This window comes from Sorex fumeus, unplaced genomic scaffold (assembly GCF_029834395.1).
Source record: "Sorex fumeus unplaced genomic scaffold, SorFum_2.1 ptg000072l, whole genome shotgun sequence".
Classification (NCBI taxonomy): domain Eukaryota; kingdom Metazoa; phylum Chordata; class Mammalia; order Eulipotyphla; family Soricidae; genus Sorex; species Sorex fumeus.
Window position 1 is genome coordinate 32,991,530 of NW_026606129.1, and position 18,037 is coordinate 33,009,566.

At 34.5% G+C, this 18,037-nt stretch overlaps 1 protein-coding gene across 8 annotated transcripts in view; it reads left to right on the plus strand.

The window, feature by feature from the left end:
* Positions 1–18,037, plus strand: part of RBMS3 (RNA binding motif single stranded interacting protein 3) — an 834,518-nt gene that overhangs the window by 755,085 nt on the left and 61,396 nt on the right. For all 8 annotated transcript variants that reach the window (XM_056129462.1, XM_056129467.1, XM_056129468.1 and 5 more), the window contains one exon: positions 14,653–14,763. In XM_056129462.1, the coding sequence (XP_055985437.1) occupies positions 14,653–14,763 (111 nt within the window). The remainder of the gene's footprint in view (positions 1–14,652; positions 14,764–18,037) is intronic.

An 18,037-nucleotide genomic window follows, 5' to 3' on the forward strand; every position in this document is an offset into this window, starting at 1 on the left:
CTGCTATCCCAGTATCACAAGCTATTTCTAAGTGCACAATAGTCAGGTGAGTGCAAAATCCCTGTCCAGTACCTGCGTGAGCACCTCTCTGGCCTCCCAAAACCACTGTAACCATAAATTTCGTGACTAATAGCACACCCACTGGTTAACATGTGTGGAAACTTCACAACTAAAGCATTTTAAACTTATGGAGCACTTAAGCCAAGTGGGAGCACCTCCACTAGTACCTGATACAGTCCGCCCCAGTAAGCACTACACCTAAACCTGTTTAAGCACCATAGCCAGGTGTGTATAGTACAAGCCCTGGTCATTCACCTCAAAGCCACCAATAACAAAAGAGAAAGATAGGGAAGAAAGAATAAAATTCTGGGTAGTAATAATAATAAAATGTAAAAAGAAAGTTTTTAGAGTTCTAACATTACAACTTGGCATTTGTAATTATTCAAGCAGCCAGCCCCTCAAGCATCAGGAAGTGAAGTGATTCTTATTAAGAAAAGTTTTACCTGAATGTTAAATAAGTGAATTTTAAAGAGGTGAATTTTAAACAAGCTGAGATAGAATTCTTAAATAAGCAGCTTAATTTGTGTTCCTAAAATATATTTTCTAGTGTAAGGACCTCAAATCCAAGTCAATTGCTATCCTCTAAGAAATGTTTTATAGTCGCTTCACAGTATTTCAAAGAACTGGATAAGTTGGTGGTGTAAACATTTCCTCGTGGGAACTTCATGCAATCAAAAGAAAAGAAATGATTGACGGATACATGCCCCGGCTAATTGATGTAATTCTGAGTCAGCCAGATGTTTCCAGCTGAATTCTGCCCGCAGATGCTATTGCTTCATTATTCCTTAATCTAGGGATTACCCCAATTGGCTAGCTTGGTGACATTTGAGTGTTTCAAGTAAACTTGCCTCTCTTTTGTTACATACTTTGTAAAGAGCTCTTGTCTAAAGTGGGTCTACCTCCTGCCCTGGAAATGTTGGCAAGGAAGTTATCAGGACTGTTTGTTTTTCCTGCTCTTGGATGTGGTCTTTGGTGAGGTCAGAAGAATGGAATGAGTGTGGCCACAGATGACACTGGAGCTATTTCCACAGCTGGCTGCAAAGAGTGGGCTGTCCCTTACAGATGAGCTAACATGTGGAGGTAGATGATATAAAACATCTGTCAAAATGAGGATAAGCAAAAACAATGTCCCTTTGAAGATTGCCTTTTAATGATGAGGTAGGGGGGTTGTGTCTCCATAATGGGAATGAAGGATGTAGTTCTTGGCGGGCAGATGGTTTCAGGCTTGTTCTTGCGTGAAATAAAGCAAAAGTATATGTTGAAAATCTCGGATGCTAGCCAAATCGACTGATTTTGCTGAACATTCATTTCCCCGCCTATCACACATATAATCTATGGAAAAGAAAGGTTGTGTGAAGAGAAAAAAGCGGGAGGAAAAACTCTGAGGAAAATGGATTCTGATTATTTTTCTCTTGAATAGCTTGAATACAATAGTTTAATTTCAGTGGATGGTTGAAAGGTTAGAAAAAAACATTTTTGCCTTAAGTTTAATATTTTGCAACTCCATATTTTTTACAGAAGTTTTAAGAGGTATTATAAAAGTAGCATATCATTAAGGCCACATCATGCTAAACATCTCGCCTTTTGACTATCACTCAATAGATTAAAAAAAATACTTGTGTAGGACCAGAGAGAGCTAGAATAGCAGGTTATACTTTTGCTTTGCACAAGGCAAATCGACTAGGGTTGATTCCCAGTATGATATATGGTCCATGGAGTCTCACCAGGAAAGATCAGAGCACAGAGTCAGGAGTAAGCATTGAGCACTGCTCGTGTGTTCAAAAGCAAAAAATTAAATTAAATTAAAGAACATGTTTAAAGAATATTTGTTCAATATTCAAAATCAGTCAAAAATATTGTAATAGAATAATTTTAGTAGGATAAAATTGGCTTTGTAGACCCATTTATCTTCAAAACTGAAACAAAAATTAGCATGAATTTTATCTCATATAAAGATTTGTTACAGAAAAATAAATTTTAATAATAAATAATAAATAAATGCAGAATATTAATAGGAAACATCTAGAGTTCCTATTACATCGCCCAAATTGGGACTGCTGTTTATGCTCAAATCACACTGCTTTGCTCAGGGGCAGAAAGTTCTGTAAGCATAGAGTGGCATTGCTTTCACAAACACCATGAAGCCACATGTGTCTCAAACATCTTCCAATTAGCAACCTTGCAGAGGCTTCTGGTTAGCAAGTCACATGTCTATAATTAATAAGGTATTGAAGTATATGTTTTTTTCTTACAATTTTCACTGTCACTGTCCTCCCATTGTTCATCGATTTGCTCGAGCGGGCCCAGTAACGTCTCCATTGGAGACTTTTGATGTTACTATGTTTGACATCGAATACATCACAGGTAACTTGCCAGGCTCTGCCGTGGGGGCGAGATAGTCTTGGTAGCTTGCCGGGCTCTCCGAGAGGGGCCGTTGGAAAGAAAACAGAATTTACATCTGGGAACCAATAACTATGGCGAGATTATTTTTTAAAAAAGTGAATATACCCATGGCTAAGAGAAGTAGGCCACAGAAGTACTTGGATGGATCCATGTGAGATATGGTGGCACATTCACTCGTCAGTAGTATTAGAAAGGAAGTGAGATGATTTAGAGACATGTATGATGTAGTTCTTAAAAAGCTTGACTACAGATTTATTATAGATGAATAAGAGAGAAGGAAAAGGCAAGCATGACCTAATTTTTTATGGTATTCCTAGAATTAATCTGATGAAAAGAACATGCTCTGGGGATGAAAGAGAGAGAGAAAAATATTAGAGCAGGACATGGTTATTTTGAGGCACAGATTCTAGATTTTTTTTAAAAAAATGGGAAATTTGGGTTAAACAGTCAAGAAAAAGTTCAATATGACTAAGAACGTTTAAGAACTTAAATTTTGGAATTAACTTTTAATTAATTTTACCAGGACCAAGTACTCAAAAATATTTGGAAAGTTTACTTCTAGCATCTTACTAGTCATCTTATATTTATGGTACGTATATAGAGATATCCAGAAGATTTAGATGCTGAATCATCCTAGATGACAAAGCATAACATATCTTTTAACACTTGGTTGTAGTAACTCATTTCTTTTAACTGGTGAATTAAAATATATTAATTTAAATAAATAAAATATATTAATATTTAATATGTTAAATATAAAGTTTAAAGAATATTGGTTTTAGTCTGAAGATTGCCATAAAAATGTGTCATAGGAAGTGAAAGAAATGTTTTGTTTTGTTTTTTTGCTAATAAGGTTTATTTTTTGGATAAAGATAGTATATTTATGGAAGCAATTGAAGAACTTAACTACAATACTGGCTGTGGAGTATTGTAGGCATATTCATGATATTACTATGATTATCTGAGTTACAAGATCCTCAAACAATTTGAAACATCCTCAAATGATTGTCCCAGATCTTTAAGAATCAAACTAATAGTCTCCATGGGAGCACTGCAACAGAAAACTAAACCATGGGACACATAAGAAACAGATTAAAGCTTCTCAAACTTGACCATAACCATGGTTCAACTAGGATTGGTTTGTCTTTTAAATGCATACTGCACCAAGATTCTGTATTAAGTCTCTGATCTCCAATCAGACAAAGTTCTCAAGATTTTAGAGTCATTTTATTAACACTGAGAAAGAGTCAAAAGACTGACATAATTTGTTGTATAAGAGAAAGAGCAAAAATGTTTAAATTTAACACAAGATCTAAGTAAGTTTGACACAAATTCTGCAGCCAGCCTAAAGAACAGAAATATAAAGCTACCTTTAATATCACCTATTTGGCCATTTTAGCATATTAATTGACATCTTCAAGTCACAAAATATGTTTGATTGGATTCTTATGCATAAAATCTCAGTATTATCTCACCATCAGGTTACCAAATACTGCATCAAGAGAGAACATAGTGAATTTGAGACATAGTAGTGACAAAGGCACTAAGAGAAAGTATATTTTAAGAGAATAAGATAGTTTGTTAATAGAGTTGTGCCTTTACACCTGTATCTCAATGTTGCGAGTTTAAACAGGCAAATTTCTAAAAATGTCTTGAAGGAGAAAACAAATAGTGCAGAAATATCCTCTGAGGGGCTACAAAATAAAGTGCATTTTGTAGCAAATTTCAGGATAAGGAATAGCTATTCCCCTTAGTAATACTAAGAATAAAAGTGCCTAGTGACATATTTAAGCAATTTACTTCATAAACAATGGTGATAATTCTGATCATGGGCAGCTTTTCTTCTTGATCACCCCTGTAGTTTGAAGAATTATTTCCCCATTACCTACACCAATACAATCCTGCAGGACCTTGAACATGATTTGCAGTTGTTGTTTTTTCCCTCCTATTTGTATTAAGAAGAAAATTTTAATGAGAAACTTTATGAAAATTCACAGTTTAGAGTGCTAGTTATAGTGAGATAAACATTTTATTATACAAAAGTGCTGCCCATAAATTTGAGACATCTGCTTTATCTTTTAGAAGAAGACTAATTCAGAGCTAGCATTCAAACTTTCTCTACATTGAACTACTAAATAAAAAGTAATTCCTGTAAAAGTGAATAATGTGGGTTTTTTTAATATGGCAAGATTTGCCAAGAATCTATGGCATATGTATGCCTAATAATATAGTTTATGGCAGAGTGATCCTAATAAATAAGTTGTAGCATTGTAGCAGTTGTCTCCACTGTGATATCTAAACAAAAACATTGTCGCATTTAGTAAGGTATTCATGATCCTTTCATAGAGGAAAATCCTGTAGTGAACCCTCACACTAAAGTTTCTTGAGTAATGAGTGGCTCTTAGAAGTCTGGACTTCCCACAGATTAAAACACGAGACTGACAAGCTGGCAGTGGTCAAGGAACAGCATCTTAAGTGGAAAGCAAAGCAATTGATGCATTGATTTCAAAGATCATTCCTTTGTCCAACAATCAAGAGAGTTCTATATTTCCTGTGAACATTTTTTCCAATTTGTGCATAGAATTGTTTTTATTATTTTGCATTATTTAAAGTCACAGAAGCCTGACTGATGAGTAAATGCCACTTACTCATACCACCATTGTCACAACCTGTGTTATGACAAACCTTGTACTAGACTTTAATATCATTAGGAAATAAATAGAAATCGTGAATGTGAAAAAGAGAAGACAGGAGTAAGAACCTGAGTTAGTGATGGAAACCGTTGATTCATAATGATAGTGATGGCAACCTTTGATAAAAGTATTGGTGTGTGCTCACAAACCTGCTATTGATCCCAGCAATCCAAGGGAAACATCAAGAGTGAGAGAGTAAGATGGGTCAGAAAAAGATGAGTCATTCAATATGGTGTACAGAAAAGCTTCAAGTGGATAGCCATGGGAATTTGGATTGGAATGGAAAACTGAAAGTCAGTAGAATTTTATAGAACCCCATGCAATATGCCAAAAAAGTCTTCCCCAGACCTTTCACTGTGGGAACTTTCTAGACAGAGGTAAAGTGGGAATAGAGTAGGAATAAGGACTTCTGATTAGAGAAAATTGCATCAAAAATACGTTGACCCCAGTTTTGAATTGTCCTATTTTCCCTTAAACTCCTCCAACATAGTAAAATACAACAGTCATTGATTGTATTTACAGTTCATAAATACAATCATTGTCTTAATATGTAACATTTTCATGATAGAATGATACTTTAAAAATGCTAACTTAGTTATAAAAGTGTATTTCATGCTTTGATAGATAATCTAATTTAATGCAGCTTCACTTATGTTCCCTGTTAGAATAATAGGGGCATAAAAAGGAAAATAAGTTCTGTTTATTGTGAAAGATATGATATAAATATATTATTGTTTATAACTGTTTACATGGCAAAATTGTACGATGGTAGCTCTTTTTTTTTACCTCAATATAATTATCTACTATGCCAAGTATTTAGTGAGGCTTCCCTGTAGTTTCAAAAATAATAAAGGTAGTATAATTTATTTTTGTTAACTCATTTTTTATTTTTTGGTTTTCTTCAAATTTCTCTAAACTGTGAGCTATACATAGACAGTATAGCTGTCAAGGAGATAAATATTACAGTTACTCTGTAAAATGAACTAAGAGTCAAATACATCTTTTGTTTTCCAGATAGTGTGATCCCTTCATGTGATGCCATAGCAACATGGATTTTTATGGCACCCATATTTATGTGTGGTAGATCCCCTTATCAGAGAGCCACATTTTGATTATGTGATTTAAATGAGAGGCTGATAAATATGAATTCACTGTTCATTGCTGACATTATTACAGATGTACTGAAGAAGCCCTAAAATCCTCCTATGAACACTTAATATTTGCATTAGGTCAGCAACTGTTATCTTTTTAAACAGAAAGATGAAAGTAAATAATAGAATAACCTGCTTTTGAATCAAAATCCATTTAATAAGTTTAGTCAAGTATGCAGATTTAAAACTGATAGTTTCATTACATTCTGTCACGAAACCATTTGACCATAAGGCCCCCAAATCTTCAAATTTTCAACTCTCTCTCAATAATGCAACATATTTGAATGTTATTCTAGTCTACTGTAATTCTGAAGAAACTCATTGATAATATCAAAAGTCACTGGTAAACAAGTTTATTTAATTTTGAGCATAAGTTCTAAAACAAAGTGCCTAGATTTATTTGAGCTATTAAAGACTTTTCAGAAAGAAAAGTACTTGATGGCCCCAGTTGCACCAAAGAATATTACAACCCCCAACCTCTGCACCAGTGACTAGATTATCTTTGACAAACACTGTTCTAAAGGATTAAAGAAGTATTATTGTGAATCCTAATTGTCTATTTACCTTCTTTGTTAAGAAATACTTCAATGTGACACATTTACTTTATATTCTTGTTCAAAATGACATTCTTGAATACATAGGTACTTAACCAATAATTGAGACCATTATTCACAGTTGAATACACATAGTATGTAATTAGGATTCTTTTAAAGGGGTCTCCATGGATAAAGCTAATTGGGTTGTAGTGATTTATAATATTATGTACTTGTAAAACCATTTTCAAGTAATGGTAACTGAATCAAAAAGCAACCCAAATTAAGAATGTTTAAGGGTAAATGAGAAAAAGAAGCTTAATATTTGCAGTTAAACTCTATTCTTTTATTAGAAAACTGCATATAAATTCTAAATTTATCACATAGCAATGGAAAATGTCCTTCTAAATGTCATGCTGGAGCGATAGCACAGCGGGTAGGGCGTTCGCCTTACAAGCGGCCAACATGGCCGACCCGAGTTCGATTCCTCCGCCCCTCTCGGAGAGCCCGGCAAGCTACCGAGAGTATTCGATATGCCAGACACAGTAACAACAAAGTCTCCAATGGAGACGTTACTGGGCCCGCTCGAGCTCGAGCTCGAGCAAATGTCATGCTAGAGTGCATAACCTGACATCTCTATCTAGTAGTCCAACCAGTTTGCTTGCTGAACATAGGAAAGAGAAAGCAAACTCTGAAGAGTTATGTTTCAAACAAAATTGTAATACAAATTTGAACTAAAAACATATAGCTTTTGGAAGTAACAAAATTGATTTCCTTCATGGCTGAGTTAAGGAATTTATATCTTAGGTCTTTAAGAAACTGACTATATAATACATATGATGTCAGCATAGAATCTAAGATTTGTTCTCAACTCTTCAGAGCAGTATGTTTACTCTTCCATATCACAGCGAGTGCATGACAAAGTGTTCCATTTTCCAGTAGCTGCAGGGCTGGAGTGATAGCACAGAGGGTAGGGCGTTCGCCTTACAAGCGGCCAACATGGCCGACCCAAGTTCGATTCCTCTGCCCCTCTCGGAGAGCCTGGCAAGCTACCGAGAGTATTCGATATGCCAGACACAGTAACAACAAAGTCTCCAATGGAGACGTTACTGTGCCAGACACAGTAACAACAAAGTCTCCAATGGAGACGTTACTGGGCCCGCTCGAGCAAATCGACGATCAATGGGAGGGCCTTTACCTTTACCTTTACCACATTTTATATTAATATCACTGGTAAATATATCTATGTACAGATTTAGGTTTCTCAACCCCTGCACTAATGGATAATTCTTTGTTGTAGGGAGCAGTTCTGCATATTTTATTATATTCATCAACATCCATAGCCCTTATCCAATTGGACAACCAAAACTGTCATTGGACATGATCCAAAGTTCTTTTCAAACATTGTAAAATTAATCCTAGTTAAACACTTTGTATATGGACATCCACACATATTTTTAATTTCAATAATATCTAAAACATGCTATTTTAACATTAGAACAACTTTTTACATCAAATGAATTTTTGATCTCATTAAGGAAATGGTCAAAGTTAAAAATAAATATAGATATATGCGTGTTGAAGAACAATTTTTCTTAAAATTTTTAGAATGCTCCCTTTGAGTAATAATTTCAAAACAACATTTGTAAGAAATTTTTGTTTGAAATTTTAATTATTTTGTTTGAAAAATATTTATTAAGCAACTAACTGCCTTGTGCTATATAGGTAGCAGTAAGACTGAGAATAATGATAACTAAAAATAAATAATTTCAAATCTTTTAGTAAAAATACTCTGAATTTGAAATGTTGGCATATGTTACTCAGATATGTTCGTGTATGTATATGTATGTGTACATATGAAAGGACATATATGTTTTTGTAGCATACTCTACGGTGCTCGGGGTTACTCCTGACTGTTCTCTGGAATTATTCCTGGCAGTTCTCAGGGATCATATGGGTTGCAGGTGATCAAACCCAAGTTCTCTGCTTGCAAGGCAAGCACCTTACCAGCTGTACTCTCTCTCTGACCCCGTGTTACTCATTTTCAAGTGAATAAATTGTGGTAGTGATTTTTGAAATTAATTCACAAAACTGTTTTGAGTGTCTACTGCATGCAATTCCTTTTTATTGAAATTATAAAAGATATGTAAATATAACCTTTTCCCTCTTGAAAGGCATACTATTGAAAGAAGCAGCAGAAGAATAATAAAGGTTCAAAGGGACTAAGGGCTACAATGGAATTGTGGAAGTATGGCAGGAATGTGGCATCTGCTTACTGTGATAATTCCTCTTTCTCCTATATCTCCAGTATTTATTTGTGGTCATCCTAAAATTATTCCAAAGTTAAAGTCAGACTTTAGCAACTTTGCCACAACTTTCAAAATTCAAACATAGTATTTTGGAAAGTCAAACTGCCCTTCCAAGTTGGTTGGATATTTATCAAGAAAGTTGAAGGTTAATGGTTAAGTATAAGTATAGGGACTGTTCTCCTCTCTTTGTTGTTATTGTTGCACCATTCCCAGGTGCATGCCTGATTGTGGTGTTCCAGAAATTGTATTCTTATAGTTGCCAGGGTCACACTAGCAACATGAGGCAATGCCAAGATCATACATGGAGCCTCAAGTTTGTAAAGTAGGTGTACTCCATTGAGTCACTTTCCTAAGTCCCCATTCTGCTCTGGTTTTTCTCTCCCACTTGTTTTTGGAACACACCTTGAGGTGCTCAGGATGTATTCCTGGCTCTGAACTCACAAATGACTCTTGGTGGTGCTGCATGATCATTGGTGATGCCAGTGATCAAACAGTGCAACACAAGGGCCCCATTCACTGTACTGTCTCTCCAACCCTAAGATTTTAAGTAGGATTCTCAAATGTGCTATAGCTGAACACATAGAAACATATCACACTTAGACCTTAAATATTCAGAAAACCCTGAAACAGACAGTGCTCAGAGAGCTGGAGCACATGCTTTACATGCTTTACACACAAGAGGTTAGGCTGATGAAGATGGTTGGTTTCTTTGTAATAAGGTGATAATTATAAAAATGTACATGCCCTAATACATAACTTGTTTAAAGTGTATGGTCAAAAAAATCACTTGCTTATTTTATAGGTAAATAAAGATAATTATTTTTAAAAACTGAAATATTGGCTAATATAATAGCAGTTTACAGGCAAATCACACTTCTGAATTTTATGCTTTTTTGGTCACACACACCCAGTGATGCTCAGGGGTTACTCCTGGCTTTGCACTCAGGAATTACTCCTGGAAGTACTTAGGGGACCATATGGGATGCTAGGAATCGAACTTGGGTCGGCCGAGTACAAGGCAAATTCCCTACCCTCTGTGCTATCGCTTCAGCCCAGACACTTCTGAATCTTAAAATGCATTAGAGTCATTTGGAGAGCAGGTTAAAACATTGATTCCAAATCCCCGGACCACAGAGTTGTCTAATGCTTGGACTATCACTAGCCTAGAATACTGACAATAATAGGAATATTATTACTGATGATCACAGGAATATTATTATATGTGATTCTTCTCACTCACGGCAGAGCCTGGCAAGTTCCTGTGGCATATTTGATATGCCAAAACAGTAACAAAGATTTGTCTCATTCCCCTGACCCTCAAAGAGCCTCCAATGCAGCACCGTTGGGAAGATGACTAAGGAGAGGCTGCTAAAATCTCAGGGCTAGAAAGAATTCAGATGTTACTGGTGCCCACTCGAGCAAATCAATGAATAATGGGATGACAGTGATCCAGTGACAGTGATACAGTGATTCTTCTCACTATCTGCATTAAAATAAGTTATCTATATATGCTCAAGATAAGAGAGTGCATACATATTTTCTTTTTTTAACCGTCGTTGTATTGGAAAATTAAAGTATTAACAAAGTCTCAAAGATTTGAAATCCCTTCTAAATATTGGTAGTTGGGCTAGAGGAATGGTTCAAGCTACCAAAGCATAGGCCTTGAGTGTGGGAGGCCAGATTAAATTCCTGGACCCCTAAGCACCAAGTCTGGAGTAGCATCTGAGCACTGCCAGATGTTCATGCAAAACGAAAAGAATATCCAAACAGTGCAATATTGGCAGAAGGTTAAAGAGTCAGATGATGTCTTGTCCTTTGGTCAAATATATTTATTCCACATTGCTGATCTTCTGAAACTTTCCTAAATTCCTATTGATAACAGATATTTTAGAATCAGGGTGACCAGATTCAAACTACATATCTTAAGTGGAAGCAGCACTTTTTTTTAAAGGCAGTGGCTAAAGTAGAACAGACTTCCTATCAGCTGTTTGGTCATCGTCCCTTTTAGTAGAATTATAGCATGTTATAGTATTTTTCACTACGGCTTAAACATTGAGCAAACCCAGACATCCGGAGATGCTAAAATGAAAAATCTGTTTCCTCTTGCTTTGCCATTTGCCAAGTGAGCTCCAGCAGACAGAATGTTCTATACATTTGCAGTAAATGAAATTACCCTTAATGTGTTGGCAACATCTGTCAAAAAACACTCCTCAGGATATGGCTTAAATGCATTGGATAGGAATGAATTTGACAGCATACTTAATGAAGCATGATCTTGGTTGAGGGTAAGTTTTGCCTTAACAACTGCAAGTTTGTGCTGTGCTTTTTTGTTTTCTTTCCTTTTTTCTTATCTCTTGCACGTGTGTGTGACAGAGAGAGAGAAAGAGAGAATGTGTCTTATACCAAATAAAAGATTCTATAGTCTACATTGAGCAAAGCAACGAAAAAGTACCATCCTTCGTGTTACTTTAATCTCTAAATTCTTTCCCTAAAGATATTCTCAGAAATATTTGTTTCTTCAAGAACTTCCAATCCACTACTTCCAACTTATGATTTAAATTTTTTTCATCTCTTGATACTACAAAAGAGTTTGTGTTCTTAAGAATTTGTGACAATTCCTTATTCATTGACCATTTTTCACAGAATGTGAATCAGACTATATGCTTTTACATATTCTCTCTCCCAAATCCTTATTCTGTTGCTCACTTATTTGCAATAATTGGTCTATTTAGGAGAGAGATGTTTTTTCTTATATTGTTTTGCACTCCATGCCCCGTACTGCTATTTACAATCCCAAATTATAACAAATCCCTTCCCACTCTTCCTTTTGATTTTCAGGTTTCTGTTTTATACACAAAAGCAGTCAGTTGGTCACATCTGTAATCAAATGAGTCCCCAAACACTTTTCCTGAAAGGATTCTCTAAAGAGCTCAGATAATTCATCCCAAATTAATTCCAAATGCAGGCATTCAATCCTCCTCTTCTTATCATGCATGAATTTTGCCTCATCTGTCACATTCTCACATATCTCATTTGCATATTGCCTCCCAAACAAGGACTGAAGTCTACCTCTCCCACCCACCACGGATGAGGTCACCTCTAGGACACTGAAGAGAAAATATCTATATCAATGAAAATTTGGTCTTTATCTCTGATTTATGAAGAATGAGGTTTTATGTGTCTCCAGGAGGTTTTTAGAACCCGAGGAGTTTCTAAGATGGTGACAGTTTGACTGTGTGTTGGAATTTCTAAGGGCTAACATTCTAGAAGAGAAGCTAAATCTCAAGTTCAAGAAGAACATTGATGTCTTGCACCTGTGAAGGTTTAGAATGTCATGAAAGTGCCATTTTGGTGGAAAAATCTGGTTTTACTCTGCAGAAATTCTATAGTTTATTTCTCAGTAATTTAAGAACAGTCTTGTTACTTCAAGTATTTAATTCTGGTCTGGCAAAACACATACCAAAAATAAAGACCATTATTGTTTTTTAAGACAAAGGGAAAAGGATTGTTTTGTTTAAGAAATGCAGAACTGGAGAGATGGTGAGAAGTTAGGTTGACCATTTTAGACCTTCTAGTATTAAGGGCATCACAGAACCAAACAGGTCTGCATCCTCAGGCCTTGCAGGGAGACAGAAGCACTGCTTGGGATCCCCACCCATTCCTCCAACCTTGATTTCAAGCAGCAGGAAGAAAGTGTGAATTATAATTGAATGAAAGCTTATATTATCATATTTCACATTTAAAAAGCATACTTCAATTTATAGATGCATCAAGAAATTTCAACTATGCAAATGTACAATTCTGGGTATTTGCAAGACCTATAGAATGAAGTACATATATTTTTTAATTGTTTTTCGTGCTTAAGTTCTAATGTCTTTATGAACAAAGCTGGTTCTGTATATTAAGCATTTAATTTTCTGTTCATGCTAATGGGGATGAGTCAATGAGGAGGGCTGAGTGGTGATCTCATCTTTTAACAGCCAGGAAGTTGGATTCTGAATGCAAAAACAACTTTAGAAACATTTCCTTGTGGTTAGAATGACTATTCAAATTGCTTTACCAACCTAAATCTGTCCTTTTACTTTATCAGGATATTTACTTATTGGAAAACAATCATATAGTGAGAAAAATAATTTTTTCAGAAAAAAATACCATTCAAATATATAATCTTTTTGTGATCACTAAACACTTAAATCATTATTGCATCATCAGTTGCTCTATTATCATTTTTCAAATAAAAGATTGGTGATTTGGGAATATAACTCAGCAGTGAACAACTTGCTTTTCATATGCAAGAGCCTACCTTCAGTACTGGCACTTTCAAAATAAAATAAAGCACTGGAGTTGTATAATCTCAATGCTTTTACTCGACCCTAGATTTTTCGAACTAAGCAAACAAAACAAGACAAAAGCAAATCCTTAGATTCTCACCAACAAAATCTTAGTTTTATTAGGAGAAAAGGAATTCGGGTCGTAGTAAATAGGGATCTGGTAAATTGTCCCTGAGCAACTCTGGGATAGCCCTGCTAGTCCTCAACTCTGTGCATTTCTTCAGATGCACAACATCCTCAGCCTAGTATTACCCTGAGGATCTGATTAGCAAAGTATCACAAAGAGTGACTCCAAGGACACCCTGAGCACTATGTGAGAAGACTTCTCCCAGAATAAGAAAAAAAAGTATACTGTTCCTTTTATTAAGATAATCAATTTAGATATCACAGTAGGAGAGAGGACCTGGAAGAACAAAATAATATGTACCTCACTAGCCAATGGGAACTTTGTATATGGACAGAAAGGTTTTTTTTTTTTTTAAATATCTATTTCTTGCTTTCCTAACCATTAAAATAAAGCAAAAGGCAAGTTCTACAAGACAGTCTTTATTTCCACCTATTTAAAGAGTTGACACTTACTTAAATAGATTTTAAGTTTGCTTCTGTCATGTAAAACACATAAAACATAGATCAAAAGGTTAGAAAATAAAACATGGGAAATTGGCTGATTTTTATATCAAGTGTTTTGTATTTAAATGGTATTCAGAGTCAAAAACCCATTCAGGCCAGTATTTTTTTACTGCCCTGGTGATAGGTTATATTGATGTAATTAAGAATTATCTTTATAAAACATGAATGAATGCCATAAATTGCAAGTCTGATTACAGATCAAAATAAGCTAGAGAATATTCCTAGTATTAATATGTTTACAGTCAGAGAAACTTGTATGTAGAATAATGGGAAAATACGTACAATATCTGGAATACACTATTAAATCACAAATGACAGGCATTTTGGACATATTAATGATAAATTACATCAGTGGAAAGAATATTGCTAATTGTATAAATTTATTAAAGTGCAAAATGATATTGATCGATATACAAAACATACATGATTGACTTTGGTCTAAGTAAAAATGAATAATTTTGATCTTGACCTCATTTACTATTTTTTTTTTAATTTGCCTTTCTTTTGGAGCCTCTTCTCATGTGGTCATTATGTGATTTTAGGGTGCTGTGATCACACCGACAATGGATCATCCTATGTCAATGCAGCCAGCAAACATGATGGGCCCCCTGACACAACAGATGAATCATCTTTCATTGGGCACAACAGGAACGGTAAGTTGTAGAATTTGTTTTGCGTTGCTGTCTTGACCTTTTTCAATAAGATGCAATACTCTCTGTCTTCACTGCATTATTAGCAAAACATTATTAGCAAAACTGATTTTATGCTATTGATTAACTCTTTTCATGTTCCAGAAGAAATAAACTTCCTTAAGCATGCATGTTCGATTTCAGGACTCATTTATTCCCATTGAAAATGCTGAAGGTTCTTCTGAATTGCATTCAAATTGGAGACACTCTTTGTTTTTCATAATGCTTGCACCAGATATTGTCTCCTTTGGAAAGGTGCCATTATGTATGTATCTGTATATCTCCACCTTGCAGCTTAATACGTCGATGCCGGTTTTTTCCCCCAGCTATTTATCACCTCAGCAAATATGGTATTCCAGATAATTCACGAGTGGGAGGCCAACATTGACTATAACTGCAGGACTTTTTATTTACTTCAATCATTATATCAGTAAAAGGGTTAATGAGAATCTAATATTCTCACTAACTGAGGTCTTTTTTTAAATGTTTTTTATTTGAATATGTCAAATAAACACTTAGATGCTATTTAAGAAAAGATGGGGGGAAGGAATCCACAATAATTGATTTTTTATTATAGATTGAAATATTTTTGAGTACTCACTAATTCTCCTTAAGGGGTGAATGTTGAAAAACAACTATTGCTGCCTTACTTTGTTATCAGCAAAGTATTTGAAATCATTAACAGAATGCATGTTTGTTTAAAAAACAATCTACAAAAAGACAATCCCTTAAATGGTCAGAGGCTAATTGTTTAGAGCAACTTAGAATAGTGTAACTTTGTCCCTTATCATCATAGAGAGCAATGAGGAATCATAGAGTCTATGCCTTATGGGGCTCCATTGGCAATTTTTCAGTTTTTATAGATAGTTAGAAATATAATTTTGTCATTGTTAAAGGCATAGAAAGAAAAATGTACATTCTCCTGACAGAGGCAGCTTTAACATGACATAAAGGACATCAGATTTGATGTCAAAAATCTAATCTTGAATGAGTTGATTTTAGCTGTTACTGGGATTATTTTCTGGTCCTTATTTCCCTTCCTGTCTGTTGAAGTATTGAATGTGTTCATCTATGGGCCTCTTTGACTCTATGCCTCAGTGTCTTTAAGCCTTTATGTCTCATAGTGATCATTTTTGTGATTCTTCATAATTACGCTGCTTTGTTTCCAAATATCTATGTACACTCTGTAAATCAGTTGTATGAGACATTCCACCTTAAACCTTGCTTGCTTGCCATATACATGTGTTCACTCGTAGGCCTTTTGTAATCTAGACTTTTCTAAGAAGTCCGTTGAGGCCTTAATAATCTACTTTAACAAAAAGACGCATATTGTTTCCATAAAGATATATGGTTTTAGTAACACAAAGAATATATCACCAACGCCTTAGTTACTGAGCCTAAAAAAAACATTTGTTGGTACTTTACCAATCTAAAATCGTGAACTGGATGAAATGATCTCTCAGACCTCTGACCTAGACTTTTGAAAATCATAAATAAGTGTACAAAGAACTTTACTTCAGGGTGAAGCTAATTTTTATCAGGGAGATAGAATTTGAAGATAATATTTTGACAGCAGTTACTAACAAAGTGAAACCCAAGAACAATACTTGAAGACTTGAACTCTCATTATCCCACTATTGATTTCCCTTGATGTCCACCTTTCTCTCCTTAAATGATCATAAATTCCAAATGAGTGAAGTAATGCAATCTTGCAGTATTTTATGACAATTCTGAAGTTTGGAAAAACTGGAGTTTGAATGAAAAGAATGAAAATAAATGCTTGTTAAGTCACACTCATTTGAATCAAAAGCAAAGCCATCTGATTAAGATCAAAATTTCAAACTAGAAAAGCATTTAAGTATGAGGTTAAATAAGAATGTGATTTAATCCTTGTGGGAATTGAAAAATCAGCTATAACACATAGAACAGATTTAGAATTACAATAGTCATTGATTCAGTAATATATTTTGATTATAATTATTGTCATAGTATCTAAAATTTGAGCATTTTCAACAAAAATACATTTACACAAAAATTTTCACTCAACTGGTAATAGCCAAATTATTCAATAATGATAATTCTCTTATAGAAAGCAAAACATTTAAGCAATGTGCTTTTATTTTTAACATCAGTTTTTCCTCTACTTTTTTTTTTAACATTTTAAAAACATCCTCCTTTATATCTGTATCAAATAATCTTTCAGATAGATTGCAAGTTTGATGTAAATGGATGTTCTTCAGATGTTTAGATTTTCATTAATTTTTTATGCAAAAGGCAGAGAGAAAACTATGATTTTGTTGATTTATTAAGCAAAATATCAGTAATATAATGGTGACCAGAATATTATATTTTTCTTAAATAATCACTTTTATACTTTGATGGATTATCATTGATTTTACTTTATTTGAAATTTTTATTAGCATTTGGAGTGACTGTTATACAATTGAGTTTAATTCTTTCTATCCAATTTCTGCACTTACTGCATCTTTTCAACATACTTCTTCATTACTGATTGCAACCTCATGTTAGAAAAGTGGGCATTGGAATCCAATTTGGGTACAAAGCCTTTGCCCTTTATTAGCTATGCATATATAAGATTATTTAACTTCTTCAGGTTTTATTTCCTTTTTACAAAGTGTGATGACAGTATTTATATTCAAGGTTTTTGTGAGTGTTAATGAAAGATATATATACATATGTGTATATATATAATATCTGATAGAATATAGCTCCCATACCATTGGAACCGCTAATGGAAATTTAGTTCAGGTTGCCAGAAAGGACGTAAGTCACTATCAAGTTCATGGTTCAAATCATTGTCCTGTGTCATGTGACTTAACACTTCCCTTTAAGTTTCCACTTCCTTAGTTCCTAACATACTTTTATAAGGCTATAGATCCCAAATTCCACTGAGACTGGCAAGTTCATGCTAATGAATGATATTGACTAAGTTCAAGAAAACAAATCCTAGAAATATGTCATGAAATTTATTCTACTTTGGTTGCTTGCCAGCATTTGTTCTATATGTAAAATTTTGTAGGTCTAATAATCTAAGCATTCATAATATTGGAGATTATGTTTTTAATGCAATAGTGTTAGAAAAATCTATATCTGAATATTGGATGGACAATTGGAACAAGCCGTGCCTTTGGCTATCTGGATCAGAGTCTCCTTATTTAAGGAGGTCAGGCATGACTCAAGTCCATCTAGGTAGAGCATCTATAGATCCATGATTGCC